This window comes from Podarcis erhardii (genome assembly GCF_964252035.2).
Source record: "Podarcis erhardii genome assembly, chromosome: 6".
NCBI lineage: Eukaryota > Metazoa > Chordata > Lepidosauria > Squamata > Lacertidae > Podarcis > Podarcis erhardii.
The window spans coordinates 35,550,444-35,565,361 of record NC_138510.1 but is presented as its reverse complement, the minus strand read 5'-3'; the positions used below and the strand labels follow the sequence as shown (position 1 = coordinate 35,565,361).

At 42.6% G+C, this 14,918-nt stretch overlaps 1 protein-coding gene across 4 annotated transcripts in view; it reads right to left on the bottom strand.

The window, feature by feature from the left end:
- PTPN22 (protein tyrosine phosphatase non-receptor type 22) overlaps positions 1-14,918 on the bottom strand; it is a 37,442-nt gene that overhangs the window by 9,347 nt on the left and 13,177 nt on the right. For all 4 annotated transcript variants that reach the window (XR_014157269.1, XM_081864930.1, XM_081864932.1 and 1 more), the window contains 11 exons: positions 14,358-14,434; positions 13,065-13,160; positions 10,890-10,928; positions 9,161-9,232; positions 8,982-9,044; positions 8,304-8,446; positions 7,482-7,548; positions 7,008-7,085; positions 6,308-6,400; positions 2,614-2,690; positions 1,067-1,773 (listed from right to left, as the gene is read on the bottom strand). Coding sequence is in view for 3 of the 4 variants with exons in the window: in XM_081864930.1 (XP_081721056.1) it covers positions 1,067-1,773; positions 2,614-2,690; positions 6,308-6,400; positions 7,008-7,085; positions 7,482-7,548; positions 8,304-8,446; positions 8,982-9,044; positions 9,161-9,232; positions 10,890-10,928; positions 13,065-13,160; positions 14,358-14,434 (1,512 nt within the window). In the remaining variant the exon portion in view is untranslated. The remainder of the gene's footprint in view (positions 1-1,066; positions 1,774-2,613; positions 2,691-6,307; positions 6,401-7,007; positions 7,086-7,481; positions 7,549-8,303; positions 8,447-8,981; positions 9,045-9,160; positions 9,233-10,889; positions 10,929-13,064; positions 13,161-14,357; positions 14,435-14,918) is intronic.

The window sequence follows — 14,918 nt, the reverse complement described above, 5'->3', positions numbered from 1 at the left end:
TAAAGGACACAGACTTATTCTGAGTCAGACTGTTGGCCCATTCAGATCCAAACAGTTTATTGTGATCAGCAATACCTCTCCAAGATATATATATTAGGCAAACACTGCTAGCTGAAATCCTTTTAGCTAGAAAAATCCATGATTGGACATGGGAACTTCTGCTTCCAACATGTGCGCTACAGAACCTTCCCTGCTTCAGTTGTGCACTATCATTTTATGGACAAAAATCTTTGCCATTATGTAGGAAAACCATGCGCATCTTAAAATCCAAGTCTATAGCACTATTCAGGTCATAAGTGTGGACAGAAAGTGTCTTGCAACAAGCTTCTCTGTTGATTTAAATGAAGCATATCGGGAACACTGGAAACATGAACAAACTTCCGAATGTATAATAGGGAAACACCACCAGGTTGCAATTGCTGTTGCAAAATCTTGAAGTGCAGAAGCACGAAAGCATTTACTTTCAAAAAATAAACAAAGTGACCACCAGATGGCACTGGAAGTGGTAGCACTGGCAACTACACTTCCTTCCCCCATCAACCATAAATCCTGTGTATCCAAAGTCCACATGGAAACCTTCTGCTAATTTATTTTCCTTCTCATTCCTCATTTATCAGAATACAGAGTAGCACAGTACTATTCATACTTTTTCAGATTTTAGATTTTTACAACTGTGGCATCCCATCACCCAAAAGTGTTGGGTTGTTGTGCAGCATTCCTCCACCTTCCCTTCCCAGCAGTGGGCCAAGCAATGAGTTTGAATTCTAGATATTAAAACATTATGATAACCCATATACATCTTTTCTGTTAATATTTGTTAGATGTTCACATAAAGAATAAAACATAGACGCTCAAAGGCCATTTAATCTCCACATATGAAAAAGCTGTTAGTTGTCCATCTTGATTCCTCATCCATGCACTAGCAAAGTCCAATTCTGGTCATGTGCAAACTTAAAATGTTATCACCCCTTGATCTGTTAGGGCAACAAAACAGCCTCCTTGTACAACTTTCTTTTGTAATGCAAATCCCCCTGCAGGAGGAACCCACAACCTCTCAAGGACTTACTCTGGCAGGCAGATTCCACTGCACCCACTGGTTGGCTATTCTGAGCCACAGAGCTGCATGGTGGGTAGCTGGCCCTTGCTGGACTTTCCAAGGGCTGACCTCTGGCATCTGCAGCAGAAGCAAGCCGGGGAATTGTTTCAGATGGATTCGCAGCAGGGTCAGGAAGCGCTGGAGAGCATGGTTCGTCCGATGACAGGGAAGAAAAGTAAGGATCTTCTGATGACCAAGTACAGGACTGATGGCGTAACTTCGCAAATAGACAACGCTTGGTGTTGCTTGATAGTTTATTTGAAAGGCTAGAGTCAGCTGTAAATCCTCCAGGCTGCAGGCCCTCACAGGAGTCAGGGTCCTTTCTTATCAACGTTTGGGACGCTCTCTGTGATGCTAACTCAAAAGGGGTCGATTTGGTCCGTGTTAGAGGCACCTTTGAATCTAAGCTGATCCCAGCCTCACTTCCTGATTTTAAAGTGACAGGTAGCTCTGCCCAAAGGAGATGGTTGAAGTCCAAACTGTGATGCTTATGGAGTGGCTGTCTTGGCAACCAAGAGTTCAAGCCTGCTGCAGCATCCATGTTTCTGGTGGCGCTGAAGCTCAAGGATCCAATTGAAATTGCTTGTCTGACCAGAGAAGCACCATCTCTATATCTGTCACGAGTGCCTATATCATGACCCAGGCTCAGAGATTTCTCCTGTTCCTCTTGCACTGAACTGAAACAAAGGGAACATGATTGTCAAAGGTATAACTATTCGGGAAGGCCCTTCTCAATCCAGACAAAGTTCCACTGCATTGCAAAATGGCTAGGGATAAGTGAAAACTCAGAAACTTTACTTCCACCTATGAAAAAACATCAACCAAAAGAACCCAGACTAGCTTCTTAAAAATGAAAAATGTCTTTTTGACACCCTGGGGACTGGCAAGATTTTATTTACCTTGGTATTCAGCCAGATGCTTTTGGAAAGTCTACCAGCAGCGCATAAAGGCAATAGCCCTCTCTCACTGTTCTCACACAGCAACTGGTAGCATTCAGAATTCCTCTGTGTTTAAAGGTTCCAACTAACTACCATAGACAGTAGCTGCTGATAGACAAGATGACCTCCATACGTTTCCTTGATGCAAAGTCAGTAGAGAGGAGAGGCAGGTAGGAATTGTTTTACTTTAGTAACCTTGCTTTCTTTGTAGCAAGGATGGGAAACCTGTGGCCCTCCAGATGTTGTTGAACTACAACTCCCACCATCTCTAACCACCAGCCATGGTGGCTGGGACTTATGGGTAAAACACAGCATCCCCAATCCTGGTCCATAGCTAGGTTGAGACTATGGGTATAAACCAACCAAAGTTGAGCTAAGGCTACTTTATTTCAGTGAAAGAGAGAATAAATATTTAACTGTCCCACTGAGATTAGTGGGTTCCACAGTGCAATCCTGTGCATGTCCTTTGAGATCAATGGGGCTTCCTCCCAGATAAGTGTGCATTGGATTACAGCCTTTTTAAAGTGCATAATCTTTCCCGAATTGTGTGCTATACTTAAGAATTACATCTTTTCTTACCTGTTCAATTGTATCAAAGAAGAAGTTTCCATATGTGGAGCCTGGAATGCTGTGGCTGTTGGATGGCTTGCTTCAGACTACAAAAGTTACCAAAAAAATATAGGTTTTGTAGACTCACAGAACCAGAACATTGGTTTACAACAGGTGGACATAGTACTGGCTTACAGCCCAATGTAAGGTGGGTAACAACAGCAGCACTACCACCATATAAATATAGGACAAAATATTTAAGAAATTGGTTGCCAAATGCATGTTTGGGCTAAATCATGCCCAGGTCTGGACTAAAAGATCTGTATTCTGTGAGGTCCACACATGGGCGTAGCCAAGATTTTTGTGGGGGGGGGCAGGACTATGTTGGGGGCAGGACGTTTGTTTGGGGGGGGCAGAACCATTTTGATTGGTAAGTTAATTAAGTATTTCTATTGTTTTACTTGATTGGTGTGGGGCAGCTGCCCCTCCCTTGGCTATAGTCATGTGTCCACACCTTTCATAGTGGAAAGAGTGGGCTACACTGTTGAATCTGGAATTGATATTTGCCATTGCAACAGATAATCACTGAACTCCTTTATCTAGTTACTCCTTTATCTAGGACATCCCTGCTCTCTAAATACATTTTTGGAGTTCAGTGGCTTGATAAATATTAGACTACTGCGGAATCTGCCAAGTAGGGTACCTCTCTCTAAGCTCTCCAGGAAATGCTGTTTCACTTTTATTGCTTATAATTAATGTGGTATGTCCCTCTTTCATCACCCATCTTACTTCAGTGTATTTGGCTTCTGCGTAGTACTCAGCACCAAGTCTTACATTTTAGCTACCTCATGAGTTATTGGAAATGCTTCCACATTGCATACTATTGCAGCGCTCCACATGGTGAACAGCTGTTGGAGCTACTGTGAGACAGAAGCATCTCCAGCGTCTTCCATATAAAAACTGGTAACATAAAGATCAGACTTTGCTTAGGACTGGTGCAAACATAACACCCCTGAAAGCAAATTGCTTCTGTCTTTCATCATGACTGACTCCAGTTTTGAAGGGCCCTGAAGTGTTCTCTGCTGGCACTTTGATGAGAATCAGAATTGTGCAGTTTATTTTTATTTTTTTAAGTGCAAGTAAAATGAAGTTTAAGCCTATGTACACATCAGTGGCTTAAAGTATGGGCATGTCCCCTCTTTATGTTTGCACTTGCTGGGTACACCAGAGAGGGGGCAGGGGTGTCTTCATTCAATGCACATTACCTGATTTGTTTCTCTGTGCCTACACCACCACCCCTGAACTGAATGAAGCTGTCACCTGCACATGTGCTCCTATCTGCGCATGCACAACAACTATCTGAACTGTGCACACCTCAGCTTAACGGCATCTTGCCTTTTCAAATCTGATGGGAGCTGATTTGAGGGGAAGTACATCAAACAGAAACAATCCTCAAAAATCTACAGGATATATACAGATTGTGGCTAATGCCACATGCTCTCTGCTTCATACATCAGCAGTGGGAGCCCACTGGTGTCGGAGGAAATGGTAATCTGTACACAGCCTAAGTGAACTGGGGGAGCGAGGAAGTCTGCTTGAGGGGAGGGATAAAAACCCACACCTGGGATATTTTCTGTCAACCTCTGCTGACTGGTGTGGATTTCAAGGAATGGAATAACAATTAATATGGCGACTGAAAGAAATAGGAGTGTGTGGATCCTCATGCCTCATGTACCAGTTGCTCACACAGAACAAGTGTGGAACAACCTTGTCCGGACGTGCCCTCTGATTCAAGCTGTTTCAAATAAGGGTTCAACTGTATTGGGCTGTAATTCTCAGACCACACTTGTCTCCAGCCTACCATTGGGGGGGGGGTGGATCACAAGGCCATATGATCCTTTTTCCTGTTGGGACATGTTCTTGTGCACTTTCTTTTAGTACTGCAACCTAAACATGCATGCACTTAGCTTCTGTAAAGAGATATGCCCCCAAATTTCTCTCTCTCTCTCTCTCTTTTTTTTTAACCAAATACTTTTTATTGCTTTTTTTGTAACAACAACAAATAAAATAAATACTCTTACATTCAAAATTTCTCTCAAAGAAGCTCTCTATCTAGGGCCTTCTAGGCCCCCTCAGGTTAATCATTCAGAGAGACTCCGCAGAGGTGGGTTTGCTCTTGTCTTGATATTGTAAGTCAGTCTCAGCCCCAAATCCATTTTTGGTAAACTGCTTTTTCAAAGGTCCTTTTTGAAGGTCCTAAAAGCTGTGAAAAACAGCCAGTATCTGTGAAACCACATCCTGGTTGAAATGCTGCCTCTGTCACCCTGGCCTATGCTTCTGCTAGACCACATAACTGCCCACAGCAGATGAGAAAGAAAATGACTCTCTCAGCTTGAGCAGAAGGTCTTCGCAAACACAACAACAAGCACACGGGGGGGGGGGGATTGGTGTGGGTAAGATTCAGTTCGGACTTAAAGAATCGGAGTAATGGCATTTGAATTTATCTTAGGTTTTCTTTTATCACTTAGTAGCAAAGGTTGTGTTCACACTTCTCTTTACTGTGCACCATAGGCGCCGACTCCATGGGGCTTGAGGGGGCCCGAGCCCCCTCAAAAATTCGTTTGGGGGGGCTCCGCCCCCCCAATAATCTCCGGCGCCCCTCCAGCAGAGCGCCATCGCCGCCCCTCCCCCAGCCCAAAATGCACAGGGAGGGGCGGGCTGCATGCCTCCTGCCCTCCCTCCCGAGCAAAAGCTCCACCCAATTTCCTTTGGAGCTGATTAATAGGCGCAGCACGCTCTCCCCTATTCGCTCACGAGGAGGCGGCGCCACTTTATTTGCATATTCATGAGCTTATTTATTATTCATGAGCTTTCCCGGGCCCCCCCAATATTTTTTATAAGTCCGCGTCCCTGCTGTGCACTCACTGTGTTTCTAGTGCTGCATTTTTAATCCGTGTTCACATGATGTTATTCAAAAAGCCTATGTATCCTGTACTTTATTATAGAATACTGCTGCTGGGTGTGTTGTTTCTCAACCAGTTTCACATGCCATTCCTCATTCACCTCGGGCCAAGGTATGGACAACTTTGCATAGGACAAAGAATTGCTCCCCACCCCATAAATGCTCCACAATGTGAACACAAACAGGAGTGTAGTGATTAGTGAAGCCTTGCCAAAGTGAATGGCTAGGGAAGATACAGCTGTGAAATGCACCAGGGTAAAAGCAACTTCACAACACTCTAAGGCAATAATGTGAACACTCATTTAATGTGTAGTTGCAAATGAGTAGGTTGCAGTTCTGTGAATAAGAGAGGGTGGAATGTACATTTTGGAAATTCCATGCTGTGGAATCACAACATTGTAGGATATTGACATCATCATCAATGAACTAATTCTTAGAGAAGTGAGCACAGGATGATTTTCTGTTTAACGCCTGCTCACTCCTTCTGACTTAGCTTTTAGAAACCAAATGGACGGGTGGAACATTGGGTGTATAACTGATCAGGCATCACAAAAAACCAGCAACAGGGGAGAGTTTGCATGCAAGAAACGAGGGTTGGGTGAATGCAATACTGTTGGCCAGAGATCTGAATTTCTCTACAAAGGATAAATGCAACGTTTGAAATACTTCCTGTTCCAGTTCCTGTTTGGTGCTAGCATTGGTAGGAATGCTGTATTTTGGGGGGAAATGCTCTGTATTTGTAACCAGACACTGTACACTTACCTCCATAGCAAAGCTATCGGAATGATGAGCGAGTGCCTCAATTTGCCTTTTAAAGAGCTCAATCACAGCATCATAGACCAACTTGTACTGCTCCTGTAAAATGATGCCAATAAATAACATGGAGATATGCCACTTTTCTTTATTCATTTCTCTACTTCATCATAGACTTTGAAAGCTATACTGATATTTTCTGGCATACAAGCTAAGGAGCAGTGGTTATCCCCAAAGTTGGGGAGATTCATTTAATAAGTGGGTGTGACTATGCTTCATGCTGAGCTTTGCTGACATATAAGAGGAAATGGAAGATCTGGCACTGCTTCATTTTCTGGGACAGTACCTTTTTAATGGGTTAAATATTTCATGGAATGATTGAACATCATTTTGAGAACAGATCATTTCCTGGTGGCAATAAGCATTTGAAAGATTGTGTGTGCCCTTTTGTCAGCCAGTTTATTTGGCACATTATCCACAGAATGCCTTAGCATTTTGAACTTTGATCTCCCTTCTTCTGATAATAACTGCATCTTTTCCTTTGATGGCTCTGCAGGAGGCTTTCATTCAAAGAGGGCTCTTGTACATTATTGCTACACACACAAGGATTTCCTCGTTAGAGCACAGCAGTGTCTCTCTATAAGGCAAACATGCTTTCTACAATTTCATATAGACTTTGCACGATAGAAAAAATATTTTTTGAACGTACCAGTGTTTGCACTAATAAAGGCCTCTGTGTTCGCATTTCCTGAATCGTATTAAAAAGGCTGAAGTTCATTGGCAGAATCTTAAGATAATGAAGGGGAGAGGAAAGACAAAGAACTGTTGGTGATATAGAATGCCCATATCCAGCCATCCACTCTGTGTCGCAACACACCTTATAACTGAATTCATATTTCAGAGTCTTACTGAAGAGTTTCAGTAATTCCTATTGATTGATTGATGGCATCCATACATTACCCAGTCAACAATATCTTCTGGATATTTACACTATACTCTGGGCGTTTATACACATCAGCTGGTGAAAAAGTTCCCATTTCCAGTAACAGCATAACAGACAGCAAAATTTCCCATCTCATGACAGTTATATTACCATCGGGAAGTTCCTTGGTGGGAAGTTCCTTGCCTGACATAGTGGCACATGAACAGTACAAAGATGTTTAACAGGGAAACAAAAACTGACCCCGTCTTTTAGCAAAGTCCACGTATAGTCAATGGCACAGATGACTCCTGTTCTTCCACAGCCCGCACTAAAAGAAAAAAAGACACAAGGGATTGTTGGAGGAAGGGCAAGAACAGCTCTCATTTTCATCCAGCATCCAGCTCTCTTTTTTCCTCCAGTATTTTAATAAAAGAACATTCAACCTTCCCTGAAAATCTCTTAGGGCCCATCCACACATTTGTTTGTCCTGTGATTACTAGTACTTTGTATAAATCTATTATCACAGGCCTGAGAAAGTTTTGGGTTTTTTGTCCTGCCACTTGCCCTGGGAAAACCCGCTTTTATTGCTGAATCAGAACAAGTGTCAATCTGCAGAAAAACCTAAGAAAATTTTGTCCTTCCCCTGAACTGGTCCTAAAATAGCTCCTGAACGGATTTTTATGTGCTTTCCCAGGAGCTGTATTGGGGGCAGATAATGTCATCCATTCAAATTGAGGTTGATATCAACCCCCAATTTATATTTCTGATCTATTTGCTGAACTCACTTAATTTCTTGCTCTGAACTAAGCGGTATGCATCTTTTAACCTCACTACAGGATTAGGTATTTTTGGACAGCAAAACTAAGAAAACATATTGACTTGGTGGAGGAAACATTACATGAAAATAATCAGAATATAGAATCCACAGAGAGGGGAGATAAAGGAGAAGATGCAAAACTAAAATGATTGTGAGCCTCCAAGATTACAGTTGAGTGTATATTTCCCTCTGAGCATTAATACAGAGATTGAGCATTCTCCCTTGGTGTAAAAAAAGAATAAATCTCTACTGCCAAATAGCCTCACCTGCAGTGTACACAGATAGGTACATCACTGTGTGCTTGATAGCAACGCATCTCCTCTATGAGTTGAAGAATAGGGTCGATTGAGGACGGTACATCATGGTCTGGCCAGTTTTTATAATGGAAGTGGTAGACAGTTCGGCTATCCTGTAAAGGCACCAAAGGAGAAGAAGTGACTCTGGTTGATCTCATCCTCATTTGAAGGTGGTGGAAGTAGTGGGTGGGTAATTTGACTGTTGTGGGTACACATGCCACTGTAGCCATTTGAGGATGCAAAGTTAGGCTGAACTGAACACCCTACATATCTGCAAAGACGCCATACCTACACCTTTCCATTGAGCATATTCAGATTGTGGCTGTTCAGATTTCCATGCCAATATCCCTATTCACAGTTCTACATGCTATGAATGCATCAGTGTGACAGATGAGTCCCATTGAAGTTAATGGAGCTTAAGCATTTATACCTACGTACATGTTGTAGACTCAAACTCTTCTTAGGCAAAGATTACTTCCTCAAGTTTCTGCTGGATGTAAGCTCCTGCAGTTATGAAGCATCGGACTCTATTACCACCACCATAAGTGGTGTATTGTAACCACAAAAGGACTCACATAAATGGGTTGATCGGTGGCACCAGCACAGACTACTTCCCCAAGCATTCCTACCATATGTTCCCAGACTTACACTATCATTCAGCTTCACTTTCAGAGTGCGAATCACATACTCATTTCTCCTCTCTTCGGCCTCCTATAGGAAAACAAACCAGGATGACATTTTCTGCTGGTAAACAGCAACAACTTGCATAAATCAGAATGCAGACCATGAATTAAAACAGGCCAGGGGATAAGCATGGTTATACTCACACAGGATATGCAGAAAGGGCCCATATTGATTGGAGACTCATCCGCATCAACCCAATATCGCTCACATTTCTTCTGTTGGAAAAGAAGTAGAAGGAGACTGTGTTTATCTGTCTCTTGCCTTGTCCACTCTCATATCTTCCTTTCCTTGCCCCCAGCACAAAAACTGGTTTCCAGTCAGGGAAAGTTTCAGCCACACAAGTGATGTGTCCAGCTGTTTGGCCAAGCTGGCAGCTCTCAAACACAACATTTCTTTTTTTTTTTTTAGACATTCGCAGGCTGCCTTAATTGTTTATAGAATTGGCTTGGTTTCTAAGCCCAGCCATGGCAATGTAGGAGCCTGCCTTATGCTGAGTCTGGTCATTGGTCCATCTAGTTTAGTATCATCTACACCAGCTCTCCATGGTTTTAGACAGGAATCTCCTCCAGTCTTACCTGAAGATGCTGGGGGTTGAATCTGGGACCTCCTGCATGCAAGGCAGATTTACCACTGAGCTATGGCCCATCCCCCAGTGAAGGGCACACCTAGGGCAGGATGCTCAACAACCACTGTATACTTCTGTGGCTTCTTGTTGAAGCAGGTGATATACTGGATGGGAGGAGGGGAATCAAAACGCTTGCAATAAGAGAACTACTGACTAGAAATCCTGGGGAAAGTCCAAGGACAAGGGGCTGGTGCTAATAAAGAAACAGAAACAGGGAGCCATAAACCTATTTTTTTAATGGGAGCTTAAAGAAGATCTGGCATATACACAGCCTGGCTCAACTGTGAACCTATTATGAGAAGCAATCTGCACACAGAGATAATTGGTGTATCCATTGATAAACCATAAAGGACAACTTTAAACTGCTCAACTACGGCCTTATAAAACTTACTGAAGTCATAATTGTCTCAACAACCACTGATAAGTACAAATGACTGTAAATTTCTCTCTCCATGACTAATAGCAGCTCTGAGGCTGAGGGTACAATTTATACCAGGGAACAAAGCATGGAACGAAAGGTTAACCACCCCCACCACCCCACTTTCCCACCATGCCATAGCACTCATCCTGATTATAAAGGAAAATAAAAAATGCTGGGAGCTTCAATCACGGAATTCCCACATCATAGGTTTGGTGCCAAAGTTGTATCCAGACATGTACTCTTGGTGCTTTTACCTTTTCTCCTTCATTGTCTGAATTTTAAAATTAATACACGGTTGCGGGAGGGGGTGTGTGTGGATTTTGAGACAAGAGCCTGAAAAAGTCAAATTCCAGATCTGGGATCATTAAATAGTCTGATTTAGCTTGTACAAAAAGTAATTCCACCAAGAAAAGACACAAGGGCACACACACAGTCCAAAGAGACTTTTAAAGATTCTGATAATTCAGAAAGGAGAATGGAATGATGGCCAGGAGAGTTAGCACTATCTTATACAGACACCACTTGAGGAAAACACAGATTCTCCTGTAATATTTTGATTCTATTGACCTTTCAGGTCAAGTCCAGTTTTGGGACAGAATCCAAATCATCCTTGGCTGCTCTGCCGGATGACCTTCTTTTTTATTTTTGCAAAGTGCTCAGTTTTACTTGTGATATATTATTTGGTTTTCACTTTATCTTTATTTAGCTTTTAGGAAAATTGTTGAATGATTTTTTAAAATGCAAACCTCTTAGAGTTTTTTATTATATTAAGCTGTGCGTGTGTATGTGTGTATGTGTGCGTGCTATCCATTGGCACAGGGCTTACCTTCCCCATTTCAAATTCCATGCAAGCCATGACCACAACCTGGAGAGATAAAAATAAAAAGACACTTGAGTGCCATTCAGCTACACAAATGAAATAGGAAAATTTTCAATACTGGGCACTTCCACAAGGTAGACCTCTGCCAATTTCTTTTCCTTCTCATTCCATTTTTATCATAATATGAGATAGCACATTTCCATTCACCCCTTTGCTAGTTTTATATTTTCACTGTTGCTTCCGATCCAAACCAGTGGATGGTGCATATCTGATAGTGCCTATTTAGTTCCTGCATAGACCCTTTTCTTTCTCCATACTCTCCACCCCCTGCTTGCTTCACCTCAGCAAGCAGCCACATCAAGAATCAAGCAGGGTGTGATTTTTGTAATTGTCCAGCAACATGCAATGTTTGGTGTACAGTTTATCCTGCATTTGTTGCACATCTCCTGCACTTGCATGAGCCAGTGCCTTTGATTCAGCAAGAGAGAGAGAAGAAGAGAGGGAGGGAGGGAGGGGAGATGAGATGCTGGGACATCCCATTTCACTCCAAGGGCCTTTGATGCATCATCTGGGTTTTGTTTTCCTTTTTTTTTTTTTTGCAAGCTTCTCAAATGATTGTGGTGTGTGTGAAATGGGAAGGTTTTTCTTTATTCTTTATAGCTTTGGAATTTGTTCACCAAAAAAAAAAGTCTAGAAACAAAATTCTAAACTAGGTTTTCTAAACTAGGCTTGCACCAGTTATAAGGTCCCACTTTGCAACGAAGAAAAATAAAACCCATTTCCATATCCAGCACGATTTCCATCTCCCTTCTCTTCCCATGGGGTCAGTAGTTGAAGCAAAAGCACCAACTTCTGCATTGCAGTTCCTGGAGATAAAATGGCTCAGGTGTGCCTACAAGCACTAACAGTCAAACAAGCATTGAGGAGGTGTGGCAGTAGAGCACCCCCCTCCAAAGAAATGCCATGTAACACATGGGGGGTGGGGGTTGAGGAACTCTTCAAAAAATAGAACAGTTCCACCACACCCTTGGATTTCCCACAGCTATACCTCCCTTGACAGTACTAATCAGATTTTTTCACAATAAGGGAACAAGTGCATTAACCAGGAGGGAAATTGAGATGCGTACAAGTGACACATGATGCCATATGGCTGCCCCTGCCCTCCAGTGTGTGCATGGGACATGCAAATATGCAGCAAGTGGCTGGTGATGCCTTTGAGCAGAATTGTCACTTATAGAAAATGGCTGTGTGCAGTAGGGTGGCTTAGATTTTTTTTTTAAAGTAAGAACTCCTCCTTTTTATATAGCTAGAAGTCTCAAATCCTGGGAACGGAATAAGCTGTACATATTTGATTTGTTTCCCTAATTTGTATGAGCTGCAACCTTGCTTATGTAGGATTAGTGGGTTTTGGAAAAACAAGGGATTCAATGTTTAGGCACTTTTAAACTCTACCACCTTGTCCAGAAATTATCCAGCAGCTGTTGTAGCTGTTGACTTTAGGCTCCTTCCACTGTTGCCAAGTCTCAGCACCTGCTGTTAGTGTAATGGGATGGGCTGCTGAATGTAAGCATCACCAGGGAGAGTTTATGTGAAAATGCTCACTGTACAACTGCACATGTGCATGAATGCAAAATGTTGAAAAGAAAACCCATGATAAAGCAGGCTAAAAGCAGGTTGAAACATGAGGAGCAAAGTCTAGCAGAAAGCAATAGGTATGAATCAGAATACATATTTGCGTAACACAATAAGTCATAACCTCATCACTAGTGAAGGAAGGAAACAAACCATGATCTCTGGCTTAGAATTATATTTGAACCAGGAATTGTGGCTTGTTTAACTCCAAACAAACCACAATCTGGCCTGGTTTGCACATCACAAAACAATGGCTTAATATACGTGCATGTGTGTCCAGACCACTTCTCCCAAGCTGATTTGTTACTGCACCACACTGAGCTAAGCCATAGTTTGGATTAGTGTACCATCTGAAACTGGGCTTGTGGCTTAGTTCTCTCCTGACTAAACACAAGCTGTAACCAAGGTCTGTAAACTCCAGACTTAGTGCAACCATCCCCTTGGCTTAATTCATTTCATGGGACCCCATCCCTCCCCTGGAAAAAGCAAGCAATGTTTGAATGTAAAACTGTAGGAGTGACTTGTAAGTAGCACTGATCTGGAGCTTACCAGGACTTTATATTCCCAAATCATCCTCCAGAAGTCAACAACAGTTGTGGGAAGGGGGCCCTGAGTAGCTATGTAAGTCTTTGGCTCATACACACCCTAAAAAGGAAATAAATAAAATACAAGTTTTTGTTAAAAAGCATCTAGGTGCAATCCACTCTGGAGTATTTTGTTTTTTCCCATTATACTGTTATACGCCTCCCCAATCTCCGAACGGTGTGAGATTCTAGGGGTACCTGGCACACTGATCAGCGTCTGTGTTTCCTTTTGGAACAATGAGGCACAGCAGAGACTGTGGTGTCTTTATTATATATAATTTAGTTACACATATATACAACACAAGTCTAGATGGAGAGAATGCAGAGCATTCACACCCCAAGAAGGTCCTGTCCCCTCTATTGCTGCAGCTCCAGATTCTAAGAAACCCCAAACATTGTGACTAACGCTCACTGCAGCATAAAACAGGCCACCCATTTTCTGCCCCGCCCCCCTCCAGCTTGCAAAACAGACACAGAATTCTAACCCAGAATTAGACCCAGGAATTTCGGGGGATCTGGGCACCCAAAAACTCGTAACAATATCCAGAAATTGGTTGTGTCATTAACTTCAGAAGGACTGCTAAAAAAAGGGAGGTTGTGTGACTTCCTGCTGTTAAATGGGACAGAGAACTGTTGAGAGGAGACAACTTCCTTAGAGTGCTTCCTTAGTGAGAAAGGCAGTGGAAGGAACTCACGTAGCCTAGGATTAAATTAGAAGCCCAAACGTAAGATATTTCAAAGGTCCTATAACTTTTCAAATATATTTTCATTAACCCGCCACTCCTGGGATCTCTTCAATGTGAGGAGCACTTTCTCCATTAAACCATTTGCATTCTCATATAAACCTGACTAAGGATTGTGGGTCACCAAAGCAGCAATCATGAGTGCTGTTCCAGGCTTCACATAGGCCTTTCCAGTTGTCCCACGGCCACCCCTTCCACTGAAATTAGGCTTGATAGAAGCCTTCCATTGTAGCCAATAAGAGGCTTTTTTCAAGCCTAACTGCAGGATGGGGGGCAAATTATTGGAGGTTATATGCAGTTGTGGTCTGTCATTCCCATTATTGACTGAATGCATTGTGTACATGCATATATTATGTGTGTGTGTGTGTGTGTGTGCAGTACCCACAACAGTTTTTTCCAGTTTTTAAATGTCTCCAGGGGCTCAATGGCCGCTTTAGATATGCCTGTATTTTTCACTCAGCAGAGCCTACGGTCCATGTGAATCGTGTGCGACAGGCCACCAAATGAGGTACTACCTTGATAAAATTGGCATTGATGTAATGAGAGTCTTTGTCAGACGTGATAAGGGAGAGCTTCACTCTGCTGTGGTCATCTATAGGGAAGAGCAAATGAAACAACTTTCAGCTGCATTATATAACGGATCCTAGAACAGCAAATCCAAGTCAAGCTTCATTGTGACAGTTGCTTTGTGAGAGGTCACCCTTAAACCCTTTTGTCACCCAACTGCACAGGCACATTCCAAGCACTTTCACAAGGATGCACTTTTTTTAGTGCTGCTCCCCATAATATTTCCTGGCCTGAACAGAAAGAGAGAGAGAAATAACTAACAGCACAGCTCATGCTCATTTGCATCACAGAATGTTCAGTGGGGTTTTTTGTGCGTGACCTTAGCCTCTTCTGTGCTGCACCAACAAGGATCAAAACAGCTTGCTTTGCATTGTATTGGAGCAAAAGGTTGTTCCTTCCTAAGTATATGCACCACTGGGTATATATCCTTCTCTGTTTGCTGCTCCCAGAGTGTTTTCATCTCCTGCCACACTCCAATCCATCCCCCAACCAAGTCTATTTCCATCTCT